The following is a 12,161-nucleotide window of genomic DNA, read 5'->3' on the forward strand; positions in this document are numbered from 1 at the left end:
TTCTGTCACGTGAGGCTCGCTTTTCTCTCGGTGCATGCTGGGAGTTGGAGTTCTGGAAGTGGGAAAGGACTCCCATTTTCTCTCACGCGAGGCATGCTTTTCCCGCTTTGCCTGCTGGGAGTTGGAGTTCTGGAAGTGGGAAAGGACTCCCAATTTCTGTCAGTCACGTGAGGCGTGCTTTTCCCGCATTGCATTCTGGGAGGTGGAGATGACTCCCATTTTCTGTCACGTGAGGCGTGCTTTTCCCTCAGTGCATGCTGGGAGTCGAAGTTCTGGAAGTGGGAAAGGACTCCCTCCGATTGCGGCCGAGCCCAGGCAGGGAGGTTAAGCCTCCTTAAGTGGAGGCTTTCCCTTGCCGCTTGGCCTCCGTCCCCCGCTGTGATCGCGAGGTAAAATGTAGGATAGAATTTTCAAATGCAGGACACATTTTTGGTGTCCTACATGTGAAAATTTTGTCCTACATTTTTCCCGGTTTGGAGGTCCGGCACTATGGCACCCCTACATTAACAGTCCTGCCCAGATTTTGCAAACCTGCAGTTGTGGTTTCCTTGATAGAGTCTGTCCGTCTGGAATGTGATCTTCCTCTTTTCCTAATGACCTCTGCCATAGCAATAATATCTTCCCGCAATATACCCAAAATATGACAGCCTCAGTTTAATCATGTTGGCTTCCAGGGAGAATTCGGGCATGATTTGCTCTCAAACCTGTTCATTTGTCTTTTTCGCTCTTTGTGGCACCACCATGATGTTTTAAATGAGTTGATTTGCTTCCTGGGAATTGTAGATATATGGGTCATTTAGCCTTCTCTGTCAGAGAGCTCTGGTGCCACAACAAACTACAGTTCCTAGAATTAAAGGGGTGTCAAACTGCAATTAAAGGGGTGCCAACCTGGATTATTTCTCAGGCTTCATCTGTGGAAATGTTGGAGGCTATGCAATTCCCACTGCTATGTTTACACACACACTGCAACCCCCCAAATGACTGACCAACAGTGGCATCACGAGGGTTGGTCTCAGCCCAGTGGAGTAACCCCAAGGCTGCCTGGCATATCCCTAGCCACCCTCAGTGCCATCCAGGCTGCCTTTGCCATAGCTGAGGTGGGCTGATACTGCCACTTGGCCGCCTTTTCCAGGTCTGGTGGGCTGCTGGGCAAACAGGAAAGGGATGGGACTCACTTCTGCACCTGACCAGCAGAGCCGCCAGACCCAGAAGGCAGCACCTTCTCATCACCAATTGCCACTTGGCACCTTTTCTCTTGCTCAACCATCAGCTCTGCCAAATTTGTAAGGAGCTTCCAGGTGGCACCCGCACCCCACCACACCATTGGGCACAACCGGCAGATGGCAGAGTTGCCCTGGCTGGTGGAGGGGAGTCTTGAGATGGATGGGCACAATCGTCCCACCAGGTGTTCACCCCTTCCAAGACGTCACGTGGTGCCATCCATACTCCCTGCACTCCCATACTGGCACCCCTGCTGCTCAGGTTGCTTCTCGTGCAGAAAGGGAGGATGCCCACCTCCATGGCCTCATCTTTCCTCCACAACACCTTCCTCTCCCATCATTTTAGAATTTTTCCAGGAGGAAAGAAAAGAGCTCTGTCCGCCTTTCCCCCTCCTCACCTCTTTTCCTTTGTCCTGTGTTTGTTCTGTTCTGTTGAGGAACTCCTCTGCAGGAAAGCGCCCTTGGCAGCATTTTAGCAAGAGATGAGAGAAACACTTAAGAAGCCATTTATCAAAGTGCCCAGCAGCCTGCCAAAGCCAGGCAGGTAGGGAGAGTTGGAAATCTACAGCAGGAGGCAAAGTTTAATCAACTCCAGGGGGCTTTTAATACAGACGCTTGATGCTTCCCCCCCCCTTCTGCCTCCTCCTCCTCTTCTTCATCTTCTTTTTATTAAGTAGTCAAATTGATGCTTTTCCCTTCCAGCTGCAGACATGGCCATCCTTGCAACAAAATGAGGCTGGACGAAGGCTCAGATGGTCTCCTCTTGTGGATGCGGGCGAAGAGCAATTTATTACTCTTCTGACAATGGGATTTTCATGTAAAATCTGGAATCAGATTGTCCCCAATGCTACAGCGGAGAAGAGAGACATAACGGCCCTGCAAAATGAAGTAAGGAGGCATTTGGAAATGCTGTAGCACAGTGCTGTAGACTTTTGCCTACTATCACTTTTGTTCTTGATCCAAGGTGCACCGGAGTGTTGTTTTGGTTGTTGTTGTTGTTATGTGCCTTCAAGTCATTTCCGACTACGGCAACGCTATGGTGAACCTTTCTTGGCCAGGTTAATTCAAAGGAGGTTTGCCATTGCCTTCTCCTGAGGCTGAGAGAATGTGACCTGTGGGTTTCATGGCCGAGCTGGGATTCAAACCCAGATCTCCAGGTTCATAGTCCCATGCTCAAACCACTACACTAGGCAAAATGAAGACATTGACTTTCAAATAACAATTCTGCCTCCCGCCATGCCATGTTCCTTTGGTTCACAAATTTCTAGCACCGCAGAGAGTGAAAAACAGAAAATTGTTTGCATCCAGAATGCTGTTTGCTGCGTTCAGAGTCCCATGGTCACTTTGCCTGATCCTTTTCTTGGAAAGTCTGCACTGTAATGCTCAGTTTTAAATGTTTTAAATCACATAGCGTAACATAGCAATGCTTCAGATTCTGGGGGGAGAAGAAACTGGGGAAAATTTCATTGGGAGAAAAGGCAGAATTCTTACTTGGGGGGAGCAATGCCCTCATTTTAATCCCCAGCGCAGGGATTCCTGGGGTCTCAAACCAGTCTGCCATGCAGCATGCCATCCACTATTTCACTGATGAAGATAGGGACACGTAAAGTCAGGATATAAATCCTTGAAATAAAAGGAATACAAATAAATAGGAGATGCTACGGTAGTTTGCTTTTGCCTGGGTCTACAGGGAAGGGGAAGATTTTGCAACTCAGGCTGCAATAACTGAAGTAAGCTGAGGACAGTGGGAGAAGATGGGAAGAAGAGAGAGAAACCTAGACATTTCAAAAGCAGCTGGAAATGTTGGACAGCAGAGGATGAATTGACACTGCTCCTCACAACTCATAATGGTTGGAAGCGATGCTATACTCAGTCTCAGAGCCCAAGAGGTACAATGTGCTGCCCGATGAGGCCGTTTCCTAAATCCTCCGGAGGACAAATACCAATCAAGAGGTTGGCACAGCTTCCCTTTTGATTTTAATCATCCTTGAGCCAAGTGGAACTGGATTTCATGTCGCTGCGGATGGAAGTGGCAGCCTTGCAATCAGCAATTACCGCTAAGTACAGGTTCAGGTACTCATTGCAGACAGTCTGACCTTTCCTAAACTCTTCTGCAAACAGTATTATATTATTCTCCGGTCAGAACGTTCCAATTAATTAATTTCAGGTATTCTGCTTTTGTCGCCAAGAGAGGAACGCGGCGAGGAATAACAAGCTATTTCTCCGGTTCACGGATCCTGGCATATGGGCTCCGGTAAGCCCATCGTCACGTGCCTATTTTCTCTTCTTTAATAGGTACTGCATCTATTTTCGGAAGTGCACTGGCTCTTGGTAGCACTGTATTCCAAAATATCCCTATGTATAATTGGCTGAAGCCATTTTAAAATGGGTCAAGCAATCTGTACTTTGGTTTGAGGTTCAGAATCTGCAAACTGTGGCAGCAAAATAGAGCAAACCTTTCCAGAGTTCACACCTGTCCTTTCCCAATATAATCCCTTCTCCCTTGTTTCTCCTCTCCTCTCTGATTTTATGTTCCTCTCCCAGATCTTCACTATTTTGTGCACACTTTTCTGAGACCAAACATACCCCTTTTTGTACCTTATTTCCACCCCCAAACTTACTGATATCTTATCTGCCACTTTTGGAAGATATCAGTAAGTCTGGGGAGGAACAAAATGCAAAAAGGAGTAGTTTGCTAAGGTCCAGCGCTTTCAAAGGCCTAATTCATTTGCATCTAGGATCAGAAGTGGGAATGGTGGAGCCTTTCAGATGTTGTTGGACTACAATACCCAGCATTCCTCACTATTGGCTTTGCTGGCTAGAGCTCCTGGGAAATGTAGTTCAGCAACATCTGCAGGTTGGCACACACAAATCCCATTATGGTTTGTGAAGCCGAAGACTTTCACGACCGGCATCCCTAGTTTTTTGTGGGTTTCTCAGGCAATGCAGCCATGTTCTCCGCTCAGCTCTGGGCCCACAACAAACTCCAACTCCCAGAATTCCATAGCCTTGAGCCAGGGCAGTTAAAGCGGTGCCAAACTGGGTTATTTCTCCAGTGTGGATGTGACAACGGTCTAAAAAAACAAAACAAAACCAGATTTAAAAAGATGTTTTAAAATAGAAATGCAAAGTGAGGGTGATGCTTGTAAAGAAGTGAAAAGAATGAGGGCAGATTTATTTTTGTCCAATTTTTAAGTGGATAATGATGAAAAACACTGTAATAGTCAGACTTCCATCATAAACTGAGGCAAGGCCTGAGATTTTAACTGCCATGGCTCAATGCTATGGAATTATGGGATTTGTAGTTTGTTGTGGCACCAGAGCTCTCTGACAGAGAATGGTAAAGTATCTCACAAAACTACAGTTCCCAGAATCCCACAGCATTGAGCTATGTCAGTTAAAGTGCATTATTTCTGCATTGCAGATACAGCCTATGTTATATATATATATCTCTCTTGAAGTTTGTCGCTAGGCAACAAAGAAAGAATGCCCTTCCCAAAATGGCCGCCCTAGAACGCTACACTGAGACACACCCAATATGGCGCACACATAAAGGACGTTGCTTCGTGCGCATGCCACGCTCCCCATAGTAAACCGGAAGTTTCAAAAACACATAGAGATAGAAAAAGAACAGAACAGGGAAGCCGTACATTTAAGATAAAACGGTAAAAACGGCACTGGCCACGATTGCCATGGTGTCTTTCCAGCGCTCTGTGGTGAAAACTGTATATGTTTTGCATAGAAAAAAGAATTAATTTTCGACTGTTAGTTCTGAAAACAACCAGGGAAGAGTGTGTTACTCTATATTTTTCCTAGCTCCAAAATGGCGTCCTTTTCCCTCACTCAAGATGGCCGCCCCAGAGTCACACTTTCCTTTTTTTGGCCACACGAAGCGGTCCATCCTTTCATATCAATTAGCCAATCAGAGTCCACGCTGGGCGGGGCTTCCTGGTTGCCGTGGCAACGGGGCCCTGAAACCCGGGTAGGCCTTATTTGGGGGCCTGGATGGATTCTTTGGAGACGCCGCCGTCGCTGAACGTTCCTTGAGGCGCAGGTAAGAGCCAGCAGGTTGGGCGCAGTGCGCATGCGCGGAGAGTCCCGCCGCGAAGACGCGTGTCAAGTGCACGTGTGAATGGGGTGTAACCGGCTTTTTTTAATTGGTGCAAATAAGAGTATGCAATATACACATGTAAAACTGTGTGGAATTGAATGTTACGAAAAGAAAGGGGTGGGATTTTTTTTAAAAATGGTTATTAACTGCCATCAAAGAGCTGTTTGACAGTGGAATATATAAACTTGAGGTGTAGTGGAGTCTCCTTTGGAGGTCTTTAAGCAGAGGCTGGATGGCCGTCTATCAGTGGGGATGCTTTGACTGAGAGTTCCTGCATGGCAGAATGGGGTTGGACTGCATGGCCCTTTTTGGGGTCTCTTCCATCTCTAGGATTCTGTGATTCCCATAGTTCCCTTGCCCTTGGTTCAGGTCCTCCTTCTAACGTTTCGTTCTGAAATCCCTTTCCCGCAGCTCCATGGCAGAGGTCCATGTGATCGGTCAGATCGTGGGAGCCAGCGGATTCCCCAGCAGCAGCCTCTTTTGCAGATGGGGGATCCACACAGGTCAGTGCAGCACGGTCGTCTGTGAAACGGGGAAGATGATCACGCGATCATTTCATTGGGACGGCCAGAAGTCTCATTTCCCTCATTTTGCCCCACACATCTACCCCCCGTCCTCCAGTAATGCCCCCTCCCCAATTTCTCCCCTGTTTTCTTTCAAGCTTTCAACTATCTAGATTTTCCGAAGCAGCTTTATATATTCACAGCCAAGGCATCTGAGATTTTGCCTTCTTCTGACCCTCTCTTCTTCTCCATCTTTTTTTCACTCCAGGTGGGGCCTGGAAACTCCTGTCGGGACTCCGGGAAGGACAAACCCAAGTTGACCATCCTCAGTTGGATGACGTGGCTTACTGGTCCCATCCTATCGACGTCCACTTTGCCACCAAAGGCTTGCAAGGTAAGGAGAACTGGGGGGAGCAGGTGCCAGTTGCCTCTCGTCTTGCCCTCCGTAACATGGGCATCCCTGGCTCCTGCAGCGTGGTAAAGTTGAGACCCTTTCAGCCATCATTTTGCATAGTGCGCAACAGCTTGGCAAAGGCAGCCAAGATGGCTGATCGAGGAATCACCATTTTGTTTAGTGGCTTCTGGAAACCTTGTCTCTTAATTCAGGGGCACACTTTGTGTACAAACATAACACCAGGATGGGATGTTTGTGTTCCCCCAGGATCTCTTTTGTTGCAACATCCACACAGGAATAGACCCACAGCGTAGGTATTCTGGATTGTCCCCTGAATAGTTTTGACCCTCAAGGGTCATCTAGTCCAGTGTCCTTGCTGACCGAGGGATTCTGGGAGTTGTTGTCGGATAAAAGTAATTTTATTTTGCTCCGCTGTTTCCGAGAGAAGCCAGTAGATGTCTATGGGAAGCTCAAAAGTTGTGAAAGTTGCAGCCATTGTGAAATCGAAAGTTTTCATGACCAGCATCCATAGTTTTTTGTGGGTTTTTGGGGCTATGTGGCCATGTTCTAGAAGAGGTTATTCCTGACATTTCGCCAGCATCTGGGGCTGGCATCTTCAGAGAATGCATTCCCCCATTGTTTTGGCTCTCCTTCTAGTCTCCAGGTAGACTTCCATTTGCACATGGACGCTCCATTTAGCAGGCTTTGTTCCAAGTCAGTGACAAATCTGCCCACCATAAATTTCACTCATCCTTTTTCATTCTATAGCTTTCCTCCAATTGCCCAAGAAAAGGACCATTTGGGGACTCGAGAGGATGGTATTTAGAGACCTTTCCCACTGATGGCGAACCTATGGCACGTGTGCCAGAGGTGGCACTCAGAGCCCTCTCTGTGGGCATATGTGCCATCATCCCAGCACAGAGTTTGCCAGAGTTTGTTACTAGAAAACCAGAGGGACATGGCACTTTGCAATAAATAAGTGGGTTTTGGGTTGCAGTTTGGGCACTCAGCCTCGAAAAGGTTCACCATCACTATCTTATAGCATCCTGGGTCCTGACCTTAATGGGGAATGAGAGAAATTTAGTGCTTTTGGGCTCTCTTTTTTCGTATCCCTTACCCTCCCCGCACACTACCCTTGATGTAATTGGCTATACAAAAGTAAATTAATCCCTGTGTATTATATACTCTGTCAGACAGAAGAGCTCAGAAACCAGCTCCAGGGAAGCCTGTCGGAATGGCAGAGGATTAAACGCCGGAGCAGGCTCCCTTTTGTGCGTCTGCCGCAAAGCTGGTTTGTTTCGCGTGAGCCTCTCTGCTGCTTCTTTTCAGACTAAGCTGAGCCTGACCGGAAAAGTGGGGCTGAAAAAACGGCTGGTGGAGGAGAGTGGATTGATGCGGAAAAGCTGCCGAAAGGCTCCCACCTTTTTCGTTTTCTTCCTGGCTGATGAGACGCCACATAATAAATCATGCTTCTTTAGCTCCCTTTATTGCCAGGAATCCTGTGCTTGAATGATTTTTAAAGAACCCAAATGGACAACACACACACACACACACCCCAGCTGTACCTTGGCTAATGATGAAATGTGAAAAACTGAACCAATGCAGCGACAGGTAGAGTGAGTGGTTCAAACAGGATTTGGCTATGAAAAAGAGAATGGGCAAAAAAAGGACAAAGGAAGATCAGGATAATGTCTCCATCATCCTATGTAGTGTTTATTGAACACTTTTGCCAGATGGTTCTGGTGGGGCAGTAAAATCTATCCAGAATCTGAACTTCCCAAATCCTGCAGCCAAAAGGTCAAGTTCTGCTTCAGTCAGGTTAATAGGACCTTTTCCTTCATGACTCCTTTGGAATCAAATGGCCTTCCATGGAAGATGCACTTGGCTGTAAAGATGTGTGTTCCAGATTGCTTATTTACTATTGCTAACTCATATTTCATGGTTTAGATGTTATGGCTTTTCCCTATTATAGTTAATCCTGTTTTTCCCTCGTATCAGATTGGTCTTTTAATGCCGCCATTATAATTCATGTTGTCTACAGGTCATTACTTTACTGACTGATGTTTTTATTTTATGGAAGACCTTGAGAAGGTGTTTATCTCCAAAGGCAGTAGGAAAGTATCTTAAATCATATAAATTCTGTTAAGGTGCCATTAGATTCAGCAATGAATCAAATGGCACCTTAAAGGTAGATTATATTTTTGGTTACCGAAGTGTGTTTGGACCAGAGCCTACTTGATAAGATGGATAGAGACTTATCCTCACTTGATAGATGTATAAATAGAAAAAAAGCCTGTAAAAAATTGCTGCCTGAAGGCAAGAAATGCACAAATTCTGTGGCATTTCTATGCAAAACCCAAGCGTCCAAGAGACCAGAATGTCATGCTCAGAACTTCAGTAAGTGTGGCATGCGCCACTTTATCATAAAGTAGCATAATATACAAAGACAGGCCTTTGCCCCAAGGAGTATGCAAACCTTGTATTTGACATGGTGGGAAGGTATGGAGGAAGAGGAGAAAAAAGATAGAAGGGTGAGACAAATTTATTTATACAGGGCTAGGCTTTGTTTTTTACTTGAATTTGAATTTGCACTTGGGAAGGAATGGCAAAATTACTCTAATGCAAGTGACTGTTCTCTCAAGGGATACCAGATACGATGTGGGGAAAATGAGATCTAGTGCCAGTGCTTCAGTGTCATTGCTGTGTGTGTGTGTTGTGTGCCTTCATGTCATTTCTGACATATGGTGACCCTACGATGAATCTATCACTAGGTTTTCTAGCAAGTTTCTTCAGAGGGGGTTTGCCATTGCCATCCTCTGAGGCTGAGAGTGTGACTCACCTAAGGTCACCCAGTGAGTTTTCATGGCCAAGCAGGGATTCAAATCCTGCTTTCCAGAGTCATAGTGTCTTTTCTTTCCCCTGCCAGGTTGGCCCAAACTCCACGTCCAGGTGTGGCACCAAGACTCCTTTGGGCGCACTGAGCTATATGGGTATGGCTTCTGCCATGTGCCTTCAAGCCCTGGCTTCCACCAGTTGGAGTGCGTGACCTGGCGCCCGCTGGGCTCCTGGCAGGAGCAGCTGTCCCAACTCTTTGTGGGTGGAGGACCTCAGTTGCTTAACAGTGACCTCATCTACACGGGTGCTGACCGCTATCGCCTGCAGACCTGCGCCATGGGCACCGTCCACCTCCAACTGGCTGTTCTCCTGCGTAACTTTGATCGCTACGGTGTTGAGTGCTGACCCAGTAGGCTTGTATTCTTGCAAGGCAGAGTGGGAGAGAAGCAGCAGCATGTCACTCTTCTTTTAAGACGACAAATCTCATAATTTGGGAAGAAAGACTTCTGAAATCATGGAGACAGTGTCCTTAAGGGAGAACACTTGTTCCAGTCTGATTCACTTGGCAATTACATCCTCCTTCATTTCCTGGAGAGGAAACAAGCTCTGTCCCATCAGCAGCCAAGATATGGAACATATGGACCAAAATTCCTGATTTTGTTCCATGGTGCTGGGATATAAGAATGGCCTGCTGGTTGGTGCAGAGTCAGAAGGATAGAGGGGACCATTCTCCCGCAGGCTCTACTCAATTGTGTTTGTGACTGCATGAGCAGCATATGTCTTGAGTACCTTTGAGATGGAGCCCCACTGTGCCTTTTGGATTGGGAAGGATCTTTTCTAGGTTGGTGTGTAGTTTGATCAAACGGAGTTTGGCCAGAGAAGGCTGCTGTTCCCAGTGTTTGTGCCCTGGGGTCATTCTCTCAGTTTTATTTCTATAAGCAATATTCCCCCTGTTTATATTAAATGGATTTTCTGCAAAGGTTTTTGTACCATGCTTCTGGGGATGAAAACATCTTGTTGGGTGAGTGGGGTGTCTTAGGCCACATTTTTGCAAGAAGCAAACTGAGGTAATAGAATAAGCTGTGGTACTTCATGGTTGTAGCATTGAGGAACTGCATCACCATTTGTTCAACCAACTCATTTTGTTTCCTCTGAAGGGTCCATCTTGCGCTGCCTATCGACAGCATCTGAGAGCTGCCCAGTTTGGGAGCCACTTTTTTGACTTCCCACAATGCCATCAGGCCACACTTTACCAAGGATATTATGTGGAATTAGAGAGTGACCCAAGACCACCAACACAGTGGCTGTCATCATGTTATTGGCATATGCAGGCATAAGTTAACCGTATACCTATATGTATCTATATTTGGTTGCTAAGGAGGTTGATAGTCTCTTCCTCTCTCTGCAGTGACAAAAGTCTCCCCAATGCCTTTTGAAAAGTACAGAGGAGCCATTGAACTGCCTGCTTTCTGCCTGGAGAAGAGCAGGAGGAATGCTGAAGCATCTGGCTGTGTCCCTATCGCTGGATGGGAAATGACTGCATCAGTCTGAGATTTCTGGAAGACTCTGGTGGACCCCAATGGATGATGTACCTATTTCACATCTGGCTACAAAGATATAGCCAGATGCTTCTCCAGTCCTCCTCCCACCTTCCACCAGGCACTGTGTGCGACCCTTCAGATTTTTCTTGGATTGCTGTCTCCAGCAGCCCTTGTTTGTGCAACCCATGACGAGGAATTCTGGGAGTTGCAGTCCAATACCATTCATGCCCCAGAAATAGCCCGACTGACCTCCCTTGACCATTTTAATATTTGAAGAGGTCAGACAGATGCGTAGCTAGAAACAGAGTCTGGTTCAGCCTCAGCTTTACCAAAGTTTGTGGGCAGTTGTCAACCTTAACAATGCCAGGCATTAAAGGAGGGAAGAATACTATCCTTTTATGAAATAGGATGTTTTGGCATGAACAGCCATTCCTGCCTCAGCTGGACTTCGGTCTCCAGACAGACACGGGAAACTCAAGCCAAAAAAGGAGTCTGTTTCGGTCAAACCCCACCTATATGAGGTGGTGGAGGAAGTGGAATGACGGGCACATGAATCCCGCTTATTTCTCTTCCCTAATTCATCCTGACAGTGTGCCACCTCCCTCTGCTTCTGTGCCTGGATGCTGTCACAACAGACCAGCATTTCTTTCACTTGTGAAGCCATGCATGGTAAATCGTTGGGCAATGGGGTGGATGGGTGTCAGGCTGAAGGTTGAGGCATATGGGAGAACATGTAGAAGGACCAGCCTTGCAGAATCAGTCTTATAAGGTCCATCAAGCCCAGCGTTCATATTCCAGATATACTAACCAAAATGCATTTTTAAAAATGTATAAATTACATGGATAGCCATTTTGATTTCTTGCAGCAACGCTACATCAATCTAGCGATGAGATAGATGGGACATCTCCCAGTACGGGATCTTGGTCAATATTATTTCTTGTGACCTCTCAACCTTAAGACCAGGATAGCTGCTTTGTATGTTGGTTCCTTCTAAACTGTCAGTGGTTTTAAAATATTTTTAAGAAATTGCTGTTCATCTCAAATGTTTACCTTTCTGCATTTAATGTTTAAACATTTTAAATCTGTCATTCCTTTCCTCCAGGATGCTGATGAGTTGAGAGGTAATAGACAAATGTTTTCAATTAGTTATGTTGGATTTCAGCTTCCTTTGGCCCTAGACAACAAACCACTGACAAATGCTGGGACCTTCAGTCCAATAACATATGGACCCCTCACTTGTGACCATCCCTCACTTGTGACCATCTTCACATCTCCCACTGCAAACTGCAAAGACACACATGAATCTTTCCTGAAAAATAAATTGCTTCCCACTTTGTCTGCCCCATTTCTAAACCTCTTCCAGCCCTGTAGCCTCCTGATCCAGTTACTCAGGAACTGGCTTCTGAGTCTGTCTTGGCTGCCAACCAGTTCCTACCTGGAAGGTTTTTCCAGGTCATTACTTTTCCTTCCCAAATGCCCGTCTTGATCTTTAGTGTGCCGACAGGCCTCTCGGGGTGTCAGCCTCCGCTCGGCCTAATCGAGGGTGAAAGTACCCA

At 46.4% G+C, this 12,161-nt stretch overlaps 1 protein-coding gene across 2 annotated transcripts; it reads left to right on the forward strand.

Moving 5' to 3' along the window:
• Window positions 1-5,125: 5,125 nt before the first annotated feature.
• LOC121917545 (B9 domain-containing protein 2-like) lies at window positions 5,126-11,922 on the forward strand. 2 transcript variants are annotated; one of them, XM_042443594.1, is made up of 4 exons: window positions 5,126-5,274; window positions 5,743-5,834; window positions 6,103-6,228; window positions 9,155-11,921. In XM_042443594.1, exons 2-4 carry the CDS (start codon window positions 5,747-5,749, stop codon window positions 9,466-9,468), a joined length of 528 nt encoding a protein of 175 aa, XP_042299528.1. In that variant the 5' UTR covers window positions 5,126-5,274; window positions 5,743-5,746; the 3' UTR covers window positions 9,469-11,921. The 2 variants fall into 2 exon arrangements, with proteins under 2 accessions (XP_042299528.1, XP_042299529.1); XM_042443595.1 differs by lacking the exon at window positions 5,126-5,274 and adding an exon at window positions 5,330-5,392 and having other exon boundaries at window positions 9,155-11,922.
• Window positions 11,923-12,161: the final 239 nt, after the last annotated feature.

Source organism: Sceloporus undulatus, unplaced genomic scaffold (genome assembly GCF_019175285.1).
Source record: "Sceloporus undulatus isolate JIND9_A2432 ecotype Alabama unplaced genomic scaffold, SceUnd_v1.1 scaffold_23, whole genome shotgun sequence".
NCBI classification, from domain to species: Eukaryota; Metazoa; Chordata; class Lepidosauria; order Squamata; family Phrynosomatidae; genus Sceloporus; species Sceloporus undulatus.

What these genes read in the sequence shown, in the direction of transcription:
- LOC121917545 (XM_042443594.1), top strand. Translation starts at nt 5,747, where the DNA reads ATGGCAGAGGTCCATGTGATCGGTCAGATCGTGGGAGCCAGCGGATTC. An exon ending in CAGATGGGGGATCCACACAG is followed by an intron (nt 5,835 to 6,102) that starts GTCAGTGCAGCA and finishes TTTTCACTCCAG; the next exon opens with GTGGGGCCTGGAAACTCCTG. An exon ending in TGCCACCAAAGGCTTGCAAG is followed by an intron (nt 6,229 to 9,154) that starts GTAAGGAGAACT and finishes TTCCCCTGCCAG; the next exon opens with GTTGGCCCAAACTCCACGTC.